The 15879-nt window shown below is 46.4% G+C and overlaps 1 protein-coding gene and 1 pseudogene across 1 annotated transcript in view; both read right to left on the bottom strand.

Annotated features, from left to right (window-relative positions):
* Positions 1–15879, bottom strand: part of LOC134945559 (NADPH oxidase organizer 1-like) — a 103233-nt gene that overhangs the window by 29174 nt on the left and 58180 nt on the right. Inside the window, exon 5 of the mRNA XM_063934922.1 lies at positions 15–214. Coding sequence (XP_063790992.1) covers positions 15–214 — 200 coding nt within the window. The remainder of the gene's footprint in view (positions 1–14; positions 215–15879) is intronic.
* LOC134945988 (5S ribosomal RNA) lies at positions 1262–1381 on the bottom strand (annotated as a pseudogene).

Here is a 15879-nt window from a genome sequence, read left to right as displayed (position 1 = left end):
AATATCGCGCCTACCAGTCGAATCTTTGATGAGGACATCAAGGCTTTCGTTCTTCTTGACCTTGAATGGCCTGTTCTTGGTGTCTTTGGTTTCAAAGGTGTCGATGCAAAGGTACGTCTCAGATATGATGGGCTGTGTTGTGGGCTGGGATACCTTCGGAGGGCAGGTCATCTTCTTCTGCCCTTGGTCATTTTCTGGTGGCAATATCACCAGGCTGCAAACGTGAGAGGGTAGTTCATCAAAGTCACCCACTATTCCTGAGAGCAGAGAACTAAATTCAAGCAAACATTATGGGTGCTCCAACTTCCTTTTATAATCCAAAAATATACTGGTAGGTTAATTAATCCCAAAGTGTGTGTGTGTGTATGTATGTGGTAAGAAATATAGATTGTAAGCTCCACTGGGGCAGGGACTGAATGGTCAAATATCCTCTGTAAAGCGCTGCGGAATATGCGTGCACTATATAAATAACTGTTATTAAATAAGTGCCTGGCTGGTGCCGGCAACTATCCTCTTCCTAATCAGCGTGTATTTACACCCGCCCTTAAGCCTCTGTGAACGATATGGGGGGTCATTCAGACCCAGTCGTACGCGGCATTTTTTTGCAGCCGTGCGATCAGGTCTGAACAGCGCATGCGTGTGATCCGCAATGCACAGGCGCGTCGCTGGCTGGCGACAAGGGTCAGAAAAGGGGGGGGGGGTTTGGGTTTGGGAATGCCGCACAGGATCAAAAAGAGAGATTATGAAGAAAACAATAAATGAAATATTCGCTCCGAGGAAAACTGACAAATTAGACGATAGTCTAAGATAAATCACCTTCTACCATCAGAATAAATATCTATGGGCAGAAAAAATGGTGATTGTCAGCGGTGCTCCCAAAGGTCCAACCATATTTGAAATTAAAAAGAGAAGAAAAAATGACCTTGGTTGGGAGCACTCATTCCCGGAGAGTTACTTGCAGATATGATGTCTGTGTGGATGAAAATGTGATAATGAAGTAATTAATACATAACTTTTAATAGTTTATATGTAATAAAAGGCTAGGTACACTAATTAAAATTACTAAGAAAAAATAATAATAAATAAAAAAACACAAGATACCCAATTTAATGATGAGATGGCTTTAAACTTTCTAAGCCATATATAAAGTAAGATCTGCGAATAGATTTGATGGATTGTTACTGTGATAATTCAGTATCTAGCAAGCAAATGCCCATCCCTCCGTGGGTTCAAATGCAATCAACAATTAAATGCCACTGTAGACCTACAACACCTGGTATTCCTAAGTGGTCTCCCACTAAAGTACTAACCAGGCCCAACACTGTATTGCCTCCAAGATCAAAACGGAGTTGGGCATACCCAGTGTGGTATGGTAGTAGGTAACGTGTGGAAAAGGGCAGTGAGTGTAGCTTTTATGTATGGGATGTGTGTTGTTGTGCCTGTTTAGCCACATGCATTTCTCATTATTAGATAATTTTATTGACCGTCATTGCACCAGTTTAGCGACCCAAATTGGTGATTGCATTTGAACCCACGGAGGGATGGGCATTTGCTTGCTAGATACTGAATTATCACAGTAACAATCCATTAAATATATTCGCAGATCTTACTTTATATATGGCTTAGAAAGTTTAAAGCCATCTCATCATTAAATTGGCGACAAGGGTCGCCGGACAGCAACGGATTGCGCGAAGAAAGCGATCGCAGCGGCGATCACAAGAAGATTGACAGGAAGAAGGCGTACGTGGGCGGCAACTCACCGTTTCCAGGGAGTGTCTGGGAAAACGCAGGCGTGCCCAGCCGTTCGGGAGGCGGATTTCTGACGTCAGCAACAGTCCGGATCGTCGCAGTGGGTGAGTAAGTCCTGGGCTGCGCAGGAATTGCACAAACTTTTGTTTGTGCAGCTCTCTGCACAGCCAGTCGCACCCCTGCACAGCGTTTACCCCCTCCCCTGTAGGCGGCGATTACCTGGTCGCAGCAGTGCAAAAAAACCTGGTCGTGCAGTGCATTACCTGGTCGCAGCAGTGCAAAAAACCTGGTCGTGCAGTGCATTACCTGGTCGCAGCAGTGCAAAAAAAGCCTGCGTGCGACCAGGTCTGTGCTGTTCTGTGTCTCTTCCCAGTTTCACAAACCTGCTTTGTTTTGTTTTTTCCATTGAGTCTGGCGACAGAACAGTAACTATATAAGCTGACGGATAACATCTATGGTATGCATTGTAAACATTTGTAATTCTGACACCAGAGGAGAAGAGGATATGCATTGTAGAGAGGACGCAGGTGTGAAAGCTGCCGATTCGGAATGTGGCGTTACACTGATCTGTCTACATAGTACAACTATGCTGTAAGACACATCAGTAAATATAGGCTGGACTCACTTTCTAGATCAGGGAGCCCTTATAGGTGCGGACTTGCGGATTGACTGGTTTCAGATTCCGTAATGATCTTTTGCACATTTTGCAACACGCACAGAATTTCCAACATGTGACGTTAGTTATTTTTAAATAATAGTATGTCACCATCAGTTGATATTGCACCATTCAACATGCAGTGGGCATTAACGTATGAACCTATAAAGTACACAGCAATTTTTTTTTTGCACAATTGCACAAGCAAATCACTCACAGATTTCAGCACGTAAATGACACTTAGTGCAATGATGACAGGGGTACCGACATAAGGGTCAGTCTGGGGACATGGGGAGACAAATGCGTCTCCGTGGCCCTTCCCCCACTATACAATGGCCACATTACTGACATTGTAAAGTGGGGATGAGACTATGATGACACAATTCAGTACGAATTGCATCATCGCCCCGCCCATTTTTACCTCCCTATGCGGGCAGTTGCATCCCAGCATCGGGAGACTTGACCACTTTCCCAGATGGCCAGGAGTCTCCTGGCTGTTCCAGGAGGGCAGGCAAGTATGCAGTGAGGTGTATATTATAACTACATGATCTTTTTTTTTTTTTAAATCCTATTAATATAGGTAGGGACCATACAAAAAAAAAAAAGCATTTAAGCATTACGAGCCCACAGTTGTATAGCCTTGCAGAGGAAATTTATAAACAGCCACTTTAATGCTAGGGAGGCAGAGTTATCAACACACATTTGTGTGTTCACATATTCTGCTGCACTATATCTATATATGCAAAGCTAACTCTGCTGGGTAATTACAATTGACTACAACTACCAACATATTCTGCTGCACTATATCTATATATGCAAAGCTAACTCTGCTGGGTAATGCAAATTGAAACATTATTGCATAGTATGTGATTTTGAAGTACTTTTTTAAGTTTTGAATGATATAGACCCAGTTTAATCTTTGTGGAATGCCTGGTTGTTGTTTTTAAGGTAATTTATTGCCTGGCATTTGAGGGGGTGGGGTGTGGTTACAGATTTCAATAATTGGTTTCACTTGTAATAGTCTTCTACTTAAGTCCTATGGTGTAGGCTGTGCAAAGCCGTTTGGCTGTGCATTTACTGATCTAAGCGTGCATTTTTATCAAAGCGTGATAAAATTGACATATAACAGCAGCGTTCAATCAGCGTTCAATCGAAGTGAAAAAGAAGGAAAACAGAAGCACACCAATCAAACAAAACAAAAAAAACTGAAGAACTAATAACAAATGTGAGTCACTTACTCCTCAGATCACTCACCTCCTGATTGTTGCATCTGATTAATTAGCACGGAACAACCTTACTTGGACATTTCAAAAACCGTCCATTTCACCTACAAATGCTTGCATCTGTATTATTGTAATTTTGTTTTTTAAGCACAGCTGCACCAATGCAATTTTACCTGCAAATACTTAAAAAAATCTAACATAATTACCATTGCTTCTTAAACCTCTCACAATCCTTTCATTTCTTACAGTCCAAATACATTTCTGCACCCACTTTATCTACGCTTTTGACTCATTTCATACTAAATCTACACCCCTTGAGCCTACACTGCTTTTCTCACCTGCATTTCTGCAATTCTTCTGCTCGGATTCCCTTACAGTCTCCTCTCCTACTTCCACTTTCCCTCAACCTATTTACCTACTTAACACTATGTCAAGGCTTTCTTATACTCCCCACATCACTCAGTGTCTACCTAATAATGTATCTTTATCCTTCCCCCCTAGTCTGCTACACCTCCTCCTCTCTCCCCTCCTCTGTCTCCCCTCCATCCCTCTGTTTCCTTCCCCCACCTTTCCTGTTACCCCACTTTCATTCACCTCTGCCCCATGGTCCTGCTACCACACAACTCAGCCCTGCTCCCTCTCTCCCTTCCCTGTCACCTCCCCACACCCCCATCCACATCACACTGACCTCCCTCCCTGCCCACCTCCTGCAGTTTCCCCTCCTAGCTCAGGCACCCGTATCATCACTACTCTCTCATCATCCCTGCCCTCCTCATCGCTACAGCAACCCTGAAAATCTCATTCACATCTCTCCCACAAACTCATACCCCCTATCCTGTGCCCTCTGGAATGCCAGATCTGTTTGTAACAAACTGGTCCCCACTCATGACCTTTTCATTTCCAACTCCCTACACCTACTAGCCATTACTGAAACTTGGATTACGCCCTCTGACACTACTTCTGCTGCTGCTCTCTCTTCTGGGGGCCTCACATTCACCCCCCCCCCCCCGACCTGGGGGTCGCCATGGGGGTGGTGTTGGGGTCCTTTTACCTTCTAGTTACTCCTACCAACTCATACCACCAGAACCATCCCTTATATTCTCTACATTTGAGGTCCACGCCATACGCCTCTTCCAAGCAGTCCATCTTAGAGTAGCTGTCATTTACCGTCCCCCTGGCACTGCTTCCAAATTCATCGCCAACTTTGCTACCTGGCTTCCTCACTTCCTCTCTTCTGACATTCCCACCATTATCCTAGGCGATTTCAACATCCCTATTGACATCCCCACACAATCCCCTGCCTCTAAACTCCTTAACCTCACCTCTTCACTTGGTCTCTCCCGGTGGACCTCCTCACCCTCCCATGTGAATGGGAGCTCACTGGATCTGGTCTTCACTCACCGCTGTGATATTTCTGATTTTTCCAACTCCCCATTTCCCCTCTCTGACCACCACCTGCTCTCCTTTAACCTATCTCTCTCGACTTCCCCATCTCTACCTCCTAAGGCTACCATCACTAAGCGTAACATTGAAGCTATTGACACCACATTCCTTTCCTCCCTGTTTGACTCACTTCTCTCTCCTATTCTCTCTCTCTCATGCCCTGAACAAGCCACTTCCACATACAATGCTTCCCTTACTTCTGCTCTTGACTCTGTTGCTCCACCAACCCCTATTCACCCTCGCAAATTAACACCTCAACCCTGGCACACCAAATGCACTAGATATCTGCAAAAATGCTCACGTACTGCTGAGCGACACTGGAGGAAATCACGCTCTAAGGCAGACTTCCTCCATTTCAAACTTATGCTCTCATCCTTCAGTGCTGCCCTTTCTCTTGCTAAACAGTCATACTTCAAGAACCTCATCTCCTCCCAGTCTTCCAACCCCCGGCGCCTCTTTGCCACTCTCAACTCACTCCTCTGCCCACCTCCACCTCGTCTCCCTTCCTCACTCTCTGCTCTTGACTTTGCCACTTACTTCACATCCAAAATTGACTCCATACGTCAGGACATCACATCACACCAGACCATCAGTAACCAGCCTTCTCCCATCCCTTACCAACCCTCCCCATCCCTCGCACCAACTCTGTCATCTTTCTCCCATGCATCTGGAGAGGAAGTCATGGCCCTCATTCGTTCCTGTCCCCTCACCATCTCCCCACTTGACCCTATCCCCTCCCGCCTCCTCCGCTACCTCTCTTCTTTTGCTTGTTCCCATCTTTCCCACCTTCTCAATCTCTCCCTCTCATCAGGCACTGTCCACTCTGCATTCAAGCACGCACTCATCTCTCCTATTCTTAAAAAACCTACCCTTGATCCAAACACTCTCTCCAACCACCGATCCATCTCTCTCCTCCCTTTTGCCTCCAAACTCCTTGAGCGTATTGTCTACAACCGCCTTACTTCCTTTCTTTCCTCACACTCACTGCTTGACCCATTCCAATCTGGCTTCCGTCCTCTCCACTCCACTGAAACTGCCCTTACAAAAGTATGCAATGACCTCCATGCTGCTAAATCTAAGGGACACTACTCTCTACTTATTCTACTTGATCTCTCTGCTGCTTTTGACACTGTGGACCATCCTCTCCTACTGCAAATCCTTCACTCCATTGGTCTGCGTGACACTGCCCTCTCTTGGTTGTCGTCCTACCTTTCTGACCGTTCATTCTCTGTCTCCTCTCATGACTCCACCTCCCCCTCACTTCCACTAACTGTAGGGGTACCCCAAGGTTCTATCCTTGGTCCTCTTCTCTTCTCTCTCTATACGTCCTCACTAGGTAAGCTCATTAGTTCTTTTGGTTTCCAATATCATCTCTATGCTGATGACGCTCCAATCTATCTTTCCTCTCCAGACCTCTCCCCTACTCTCCTCACTCGTATCTCCAACTGTCTCTCTGCTGTCTCTTCCTGGATGTCCCAGCACTTTCTTAAACTTAACATGTCTAAGACCGAGCTGATCATCTTCCCTCCCTCCCGCAAAACCTCACCTCCTACAATCTCATTATCTATTGATGACACTACTATCTCCTCTACCCCCCAAGTGCGCTGTCTTGGAGTAATCCTTGACTTCTCCTTCTCCTTCAAACCACACATTCAGCACCTCTCACAAACCTGCCGTTTTCATCTAAAAAATATTTTCAGGATCAGACCCTTTCTGACCCAGGATACTACTAAGACTCTTATCCACTCACTGGTCATCTCCAGACTGGACTACTGTAATCTCCTCCTGACTGGCATTCCTGACAAATACCTCTCTCCACTCCAATCTATCCTCAATGCTGCTGCCCGGCTCATTTTCCTCACCAAACGCACTACGTCCACCTCTCCTCTCTTACTAGACCTTCACTGGCTCCCCTTCCCTTTCAGAATCCATTTTAAGCTTCTCACACTTACTTACAAAGCCCTCACCCACTCCTCTCCCATCTACATCTCTGATCTTATCTCGCTTTACACTCCCACCCGTCCTCTTCGCTCTGCTAATGCTCGCCGACTATCCTGCCTACGGATTACTTCCTCCCACTCCTACCTCCAAGATTTTTCACGTGCTGCACCACTTCTTTGGAATTCCCTAACTCTCCCCCTCAGACTCTCCACCTCTCTACAAAACTTCAAACGGGCTCTCAAGACCCACTTCTTCACCAAACCCAGCCAAATCTCATCCTAAACCTCTGTTCCACGCTCTCTATGTACCCCATCTGTCTCACTCCTGTCTGTCTACCCCTCCCCTTTAGAATGTAAGCTCTCACGAGCAGGGCCCTCTTCCCTCATGTGCTTACCCTTTTCTTACTTTAATAATCTTCAGCTGCACCAAATCCAGCAGTCTTCTGCCACCTGATACTTATTCCAGTGTCATCTGCTGATGTAGCTATGTTTATTTACCCTGTACTTGTCCTATATTGTCGTCAACTGTAAGTTGCTGTTTTCCTGTTTGATTATTTGTTTATGTACTCTGTAATTGGGCGCTGCGGAACCCTTGTGGCGCTATATAAATAAAGGATAATAATAATAATAATAATAATAATTTGCAGGAAACTGGTTGGTTGTTTTTTTTTTGAGGGGGGGACATACAAATGTTAAGCTCCCATTATAGATACGCCACTGCTCCCTTCATTGGCTGGCGCCCTAGAACATCAGAATTTTTTTCACGGCACCCCTAGGCCAAAAGTTTCTTATTGAGAAATTCAGAGAATAATATTAAATTAAGTAAATTGGGCGGAATGTGCTAAGTGGAAAATGCGGTAAACCCCCGTTTACCGCATTTTGCTAATGTACAAAGCCCCGGCCGCCAGGTCAGCACCGCAGAGGGGAGCCTTCAGGGATCGCGAAGGACAGCTCTTATCGGGAGAGCTGTCCTTCGCAATGCTAATCGCATATGTAAATATATATGTAATGAGAGACAGTATTCACTTCTGCTTGTCCACATATTTTATGATTGGAAGTCACAAGCACTGGTTTTGCCTATTACATTGACCATAAATAATTTGAATTGTTTCTTACCATCAACCCAGGGTACCCCTACAAATGCCCCAAGGCACCCCAGGGTGCCACAGCACCCAGTTTGGTAACCACTGCAATAGGCTAATACAGAGGTTCCCAAACTGTGTGCCGTGGCTCCCTGGGGTGCCTCGGGACACTTGCAGGGGTGCCCTGGGTTGGTGGTCCTGGACCAATTCAAATTATTCATGGTCAATATAATAGGCAAAACCAGTGCTGGTGGCTGCCAGTCATAAAATATGTGGCCAAACAGAAGCAAATCTTGTCCCTCACCACACAACTGACCCTAAGGATGACATATAAACGCAATCTACTTAATGTAATATCTCTTTCTAAATTTCTCAATAAAAATTTTTTGGCCTAGGGGTGCCGCGAAAAAAATTCTGATATTCTAGGGCGCCGTGATTCAAAAAAGTTTGGAATCCACTGGGCTAATATATTGATTCAGTTGTTCCTCTGTATGTAATGCAGGGCCGTAACTAGGGTGGTGCAACCTGTGCCGCTGCACAGGGCACCACAAGGCAGGGGGTACTGTTCCCCAGGACCTGCCAATTTTCTGTATTACTCAGTCTCACTTGCAACATCCTCCTCTTTAATCCCCGGCATCACCTGGCCACCCCCATCTTCCCCTTTATTTAAGGCACACATTTCAACAATGTTGTCTCATACTTCCCATACAGGAGCAAATAGCTCTATGAGTAAGGTGTCTGACTGCAACATGGAAAATCATGGGTTTGAATCCTGACAATATGACTATTTTGAAATTTAGGCTTTAAATAAGGGAAGACGTGACTGAAGGTCTTGGGTATGACTGCTAAGGAATGTCTGATTTACGATAAAGGATAATGTAACTAAATGACAAAGAGCTCTCAAATTAAGTGCATACTGTAAATCATGGTATAAGAGTATTGGTGTCCAAATCACATTTCTTGGGACTGTTCTGTAAGTGTAGGTGATCTATAACTGTATGTATATGTATATCATGTTTGAAAAAATAAGATTTTACTTACCGATAAATCTATTTCTCGTAGTCCGTAGTGGATGCTGGGGACTCCGTCAGGACCATGGGGATTAGCGGCTCCGCAGGAGACAGGGCACAAAAATAAAGCTTTAGGATCAGGTGGTGTGCACTGGCTCCTCCCCCTATGACCCTCCTCCAAGCCTCAGTTAGGATACTGTGCCCGGACGAGCGTACACAATAAGGAAGGATTTTGAATCCCGGGTAAGACTCATACCAGCCACACCAATCACACCGTACAACTTGTGATCTGAACCCAGTTAACAGTATGACAACGTAGGAGCCTCTGAACAGACGGCTCACAACAAGAACAACCCGATTTTTTTGTAACAATAACTATGTACAAGTATTGCAGACAATCCGCACTTGGGATGGGCGCCTAGCATCCACTACGGACTACGAGAAATAGATTTATCGGTAAGTAAAATCTTATTTTCTCTAAACGTCCTAGTGGATGCTGGGGACCATGGGGATTATACCAAAGCTCCCAAACGGGCGGGAGAGTGCGGCTGACTCTGCAGCACCGAATGAGAGAACTCCAGGTCCTCTTTAGCCAGGGTATCAAATTTGTAGAATTTTACAAACGTGTTCTCCCCCGACCACGTAGCTGCTCAGCAGAGTTGTAATGCCGAGACCCTTCGGGCAGCCGCCCAGGATGAGCCCACCTTCCTTGTGGAATGGGCCTTGACAGATTTAGGCTGTGGCAGGCCTGCCACAGAATGTGCAAGTTGAATTGTGCTACAAATCCAACGAGCAATCGTCTGCTTAGAAGCAGGAGCACCCAGCTTGTTGGGTGCATACAGTATAAACAGCGAGTCAGATTTTCTGACTCCAGCCGTCCTTGAAATATATATTTTCAATGCCCTGACAACGTCCAGCAACTTGGAATCCTCCAAATCGCTAGTAGCCGCAGGCACCACAATCGGCTGGTTCAGGTGAAACGCTGACACCACCTTAGGCAGAAAATGAGGACGCGTCCGCAGTTCTGCCCTGTCCGAATGGAAAATCAGATATGGGCTTTTATACGATAAAGCCGCCAATTCTGACACTCTCCTGGCTGAAGCCAGGGCCAGTAGCATGGTTACTTTCCATGTAAGATATTTCAAATCCGCCGATTTGAGTGGCTCAAACCAATGGGATTTGAGAAAATCCAAAACTACATTAAGGTCCCACGGAGCCACTGGGGGCACAATCGGGGGCTGTATATGTAGTACTCCTTTTACAAAAGTCTGGACTTCAGGAACTGAAGCCAATTCTTTCTGGAAGAAAATCGACAGGGCCGAAATTTGAACCTTAATGGACCCCAACTTGAGGCCCATAGACAATCCTGTTTGCAGGAAATGTAGGAATCGACCCAATTGAAATTCCTCCGTGGGGGCCTTCCTGGCCTCGCACCACGCAACATATTTTCTCCAAATGCGGTGATAATGTTGTGCAGTCACCTCCTTCCTGGCTTTAACCAGTGTAGGGATGACCTCTTCCGGAATGCCTTTTTCCCTTAGAATTCGGCGTTCAACCGCCACGCCGTCAAACGCAGCCGCGGTAAGTCTTGGAATAGACACGGTCCCTGCTGAATCAGGTCCCGTCTTAGAGGTAGAGGCCACGGATTTTCCGTGAGCATCTCCTGAAGTTCCGGGTACCAAGTTCTTCTTGGCCAATCCGGAGCCACGAGTATCGTTCTTACTCCCCTTTGCCGTATAATTCTCAGTACTTTGGGTATGAGAGGCAGAGGAGGAAACACATACACTGACTGGAACACCCACGGTGTTACCAGAGCGTCCACAGCTATTGCCTGAGGGTCTCTTGACCTGGCGCAATACCTGTCCAGTTTTTTGTTGAGGCGAGACGCCATCATATCCACCTTTGGTTTTTCCCAACGGTTCACAATCATGTGGAAGACTTCTGGATGAAGTCCCCACTCTCCCGGGTGTAGATCGTGTCTGCTGAGGAAGTCTGCTTCCCAGTTGTCCACTCCCGGAATGAACACTGCTGACAGTGCTATCACATGAAAAAATTTTTTACTCCGATATCCCTTCCTCTGCGCTCCCTATTAATGAGTAATATAGATAAGAGAACTCTACTTATCTTAAAGCATAGAGATTTCTTCGTATCCCGCTATCTCCCGGGTATATTGTGCACCTCAATTGCAAACACATGTATTTCCAGTGACGTTACATGCAAAAAAAAAAATTAAAACACAATCTAGTGTAATACGTTCATAGCACATTAATTTAAAATTCCGCAACAGAGATTTTCACTTCATGCATAACAAATCTCAGTCCCACGGATAGATAAAAAGTCTCTCTTTTAATGTTTAAAACAGCAATCCAACATTTGTAATCTTCATCATAAGAAGAATATATTCATTTCACAATCCAAACTTATGAGGGTGGCCTCCTACCAGATTTCGGGATTTGAAAGTGCACGTAAGAAGCTGCATAGATGTTCTTTGTCCCCAAGGAAGCCGGCTTCAATCGTGGGTACTTCGTCCTCTCCTCGTCTGGTCAGGTTTGCCACCAATCTCCTGTTTAGCCGGGGGCAAAGAACATCTATGCAGCTTCTTACGTGCACTTTCAAATCCCGAAATCTGGTAGGAGGCCACCCTCATAAGTTTGGATTGTGAAATGAATATATTCTTCTTATGATGAAGATTACAAATGTTGGATTGCTGTTTTAAACATTAAAAGAGAGACTTTTTATCTATCCGTGGGACTGAGATTTGTTATGCATGAAGTGAAAATCTCTGTTGCGGAATTTTAAATTAATGTGCTATGAACGTATTACACTAGATTGTGTTTTAATTTTTTTTTGCATGTAACGTCACTGGAAATACATGTGTTTGCAATTGAGGTGCACAATATACCCGGGAGATAGCGGGATACGAAGAAATCTCTATGCTTTAAGATAAGTAGAGTTCTCTTATCTATATTACTCATTAATAGGGAGCGCAGAGGAAGGGATATCTGAGTAAAAAATTTTTTGTGACAGTCTAGAGTGTTTATGTGGGTGAAGGTAACACCCTTCTCAGATTTCTATCCTTCTGCTGCTCATATGCGCATTTTCCTATAGGTGTAAAAACATTGTTTTTAGTGCTATCACATGATCTTCCGCCCAGCGAAGAATCCTTGCAGCTTCTGCCATTGCTCTCCTGCTTCTTGTGCCGCCCTGTCTGTTTACGTGGGCGACTGCCGTGATGTTGTCCGACTGGATCAACACCGGCCGACCCTGAAGCAGGGGTTTTGCCAGGCTTAGAGCATTGTAAATCGCTCTTAGCTCCAGTATATTTATGTGAAGAGACATCTCCAGGCTTGACCATACTCCCTGGAAGTTTCTTCCCTGTGTGACCGCTCCCCAGCCTCTCAGACTGGCATCCGTGGTCACCAGGACCCAGTCCTGTATGCCGAATCTGCGGCCTTGTAACATATGAGCACTCTGTAACCACCACAGAAGAGACACCCTTGTCCGTGGCGATAAGGTTATCCGCTGATGCATCTGCAGATGCGATCCGGACCATTTGTCCAGCAGATCCCACTGAAAAGTTCGTGCGTGGAATCTGCCGAATGGGATTGCTTCGTAAGAAGCCACCATCTTTCCCAGGACTCTTGTGCATTGATGCACAGACACTTTTCCTGGTTTTAGGAGGTACCTGACAAGTTCGGATAACTCCCTGGCTTTCTCCTCCGGAAGAAACACCTTTTTCTGAACCGTGTCCAGAATCATTCCCAGGAACAGCAGACGTGTTGTCGGGGTTAACTGAGATTTTGGGAAATTCAGAATCCACCCGTGTTGTTGCAGCACTACTTGGGTTAGTGCTACTCCGTCCTCCAGCTGTTCTCTGGACCTTGCCCTTATCAGGAGATCGTCCAAGTAAGGGATAATTAATACGCCTTTTCTTCGTAGAAGAAACATCATTTCGGCCATTACCTTGGTAAAGACCTGAGGTGCCGTGGACAATCCAAACGGCAGCGTCTGAAACTGATAATGACAGTTTTGCACCACGAACCTGAGGTACCCTTGATGTGAAGGGCAAATTGGGACATGCAGGTAAGCATCCTTGATGTCCAGGGACACCATAAAGTTCCCTTCTTCCAGATTCGCTATCACTGCTCTGAGTGACTCCATCTTGAACTTGAATTTTTGTATGTACAGGTTCAAAGATTTCAGATTTAGAATAGGTCTTACCGAGCCGTCCGGCTTCGGTACCACAAATAGTGTGGAATAATACCCCTTTCCCTGTTGTAGGAGGGGTACCTTGACTATCACCTGCTGAGAATACAGCTTGTGAATGGCTTCCAATACCGTCGCCCTGTCTGAGGGAGACGTTGGCAGAGCAGACTTTAGGAACCGGCGAGGGGGAGACTTCTCGAATTCCAACCTGTAACCCTGAGATATTATCTGCAGGATCCAGGGGTCCACCTGTGAGCAAGCCCACTGCGCGCTGAAATTCTTGAGTCGACCCCCCACCGTTTCTGAGTCCGCTTGTAAAGCCCCAGCGTCATGCTGAGGGCTTTGCAGAACCCGCGGAGGGCTTCTGTTCCTGGGAAGGAGCTGCTTGCTGCCCTCTCTTACCCTTTCCTCTGCCTCGGGGCAGATATGACTGTCCTTTTGCCCGCTTGTTCTTATAGGACCGAAAGGACTGCGGCTGAAAAGACGGTGTCTTTTTCTGTTGGGAGGGGGTCTGAGGTAAAAAGGTGGATTTCCCGGCCGTTGCCGTGGCCACCAGATCCGATAGACCGACGCCAAATAATTCCTCCCCTTTATACGGCAATACTTCCATATGCCGTTTGGAATCCGCATCACCTGACCACTGTCGTGTCCATAAACTTCTTCTGGCAGATATGGACATCGCACTTACTCTCGATGCCAGAGTGCAAATATCCCTCTGAGCATCTCGCATATAAAGAAAAGCATCCTTTCATTGCTCTAAAGTCTGTAAAATACTGTCCCTATCCAGGGTATCAATATTTTCAGTCAGGGAATCCGACCAGATCACCCCAGCACTGCACATCCAGGCTGAGGCGATGGCTGGTCGCAGTATAACACCAGTATGTGTGTATATACTTTTTAGGGTAGTTTCCAGCCTCCTATCAGCTGGATCCTTGAGGGCGGCCGTATCAGGAGACGGTAACGCCACTTGTTTTGATAAGCGTGTGAGCGCCTTATCCACCTTAGGGGGTGTTTCCCAGCGCGCCCTAACCTCTGGCGGGAAAGGGTATAATGCCAATAACTTTTTTGAAATTAGCACTTTTCTATCTGGGTTAACCCACGCTTCATCACATACATCATTCAATTCCTCTGATTCAGGAAAAACTACAGGTAGTTTTTTCACCCCCCACATAATACCCCTTTTTGTGGTACTTGCAGTATCAGAGATATGCAAAGCCTCCTTCATTGCCGTGATCATATAACGTGTGGCCCTACTTGAAAATACGTTTGTTTCTTCACCGTCGACACTAGATTCAGTGTCCGTGTCTGGGTCTGTGTCGACCGACTGAGGTAAAGGGCGTTTTACAGCCCCTGACGGTGTCTGAGACGCCTGGGCAGGTACCAACTGGTTTTCCGGCCGTCTCATGTCGTCAACTGATTTTTGTAATGTGCTGACATTATCACGTAATTCCATAAACAAAGCCATCCATTCCGGTGTCGACTCCCTGGGGGGTGACATCACCATTATCGGCAATTGCTCTGCCTCCACACCAACATCGTCCTCATACATGTCGACACACACGTACCGACACACAGCAGACACACAGGGAATGCTCTATTGAAGACAGGACCCCACTAGCCCTTTGGGGAGACAGAGGGAGAGTTTGCCAGCACACACCCAAGCGCTATAATATATATGGGAACAACCTTATATAAGTGTTGTATCCTTATAGCAGCTTAAATATATAAAATATCGCCAAAAAAAGTGCCCCCCCTCTCTGTTTTACCCTGTTTCTGTAGTGCAGTGCAGGGGAGAGTCCTGGGAGCCTTCCTCACAGCGGAGCTGAGCAGGAAAATGGCGCTGTGTGCTGAGGAGAATAAGCCCCGCCCCCTATTCCGGCGGGCTTTTCTCCCGGAGTTTGAGATATCTGGCAGGGGTTAAATACATCCATATAGCCTCAAGGGCTATATGTGATGTATTTTTTAGCCATAAAAAGTATTATACATTGCTGCCCAGGGCGCCCCCAGCAGCGCCCTGCACCCTCCGTGACCTAATGGTGTGAAGTGTGTGACAACAATGGCGCACAGCTGCAGTGCTGTGCGCTACCTTCATGAAGACTGAAAAGTCTTCTGCCGCCGGTTTCTGGACCTTCAATCTTCAGCATCTGCAAGGGGGGTCGGCGGCGCGGCTCCGGGACGAACCCCAGGGTGAGACCTGTGTTCCGACTCCCTCTGGAGCTAATGGTGTCCAGTAGCCTAAGAAGCCAATCCATCCTGCACGCAGGTGAGTTGAACTTCTCTCCCCTAAGTCCCTCGATGCAGTGAGCCTGTTGCCAGCAGGACTCACTGAAAATAAAAAACCTAAAACTTTTTCTAAGCAGCTCCTTAAGAGAGCCACCTAGATTGCACCCTGCTCGGACGGGCACAAAAACCTAACTGAGGCTTGGAGGAGGGTCATAGGGGGAGGAGCCAGTGCACACCACCTGATCCTAAAGCTTTATTTTTGTGCCCTGTCTCCTGCGGAGCCGCTAATCCCCATGGTCCTGACGGAGTCCCCAGCATCCACTAGGACGTTTAGAGAAATTTGGGGGT

Source organism: Pseudophryne corroboree, chromosome 7, assembly GCF_028390025.1.
Source record: "Pseudophryne corroboree isolate aPseCor3 chromosome 7, aPseCor3.hap2, whole genome shotgun sequence".
NCBI classification, from domain to species: Eukaryota; Metazoa; Chordata; class Amphibia; order Anura; family Myobatrachidae; genus Pseudophryne; species Pseudophryne corroboree.
This window is presented reverse-complemented; position numbering and strand designations above follow the sequence as displayed.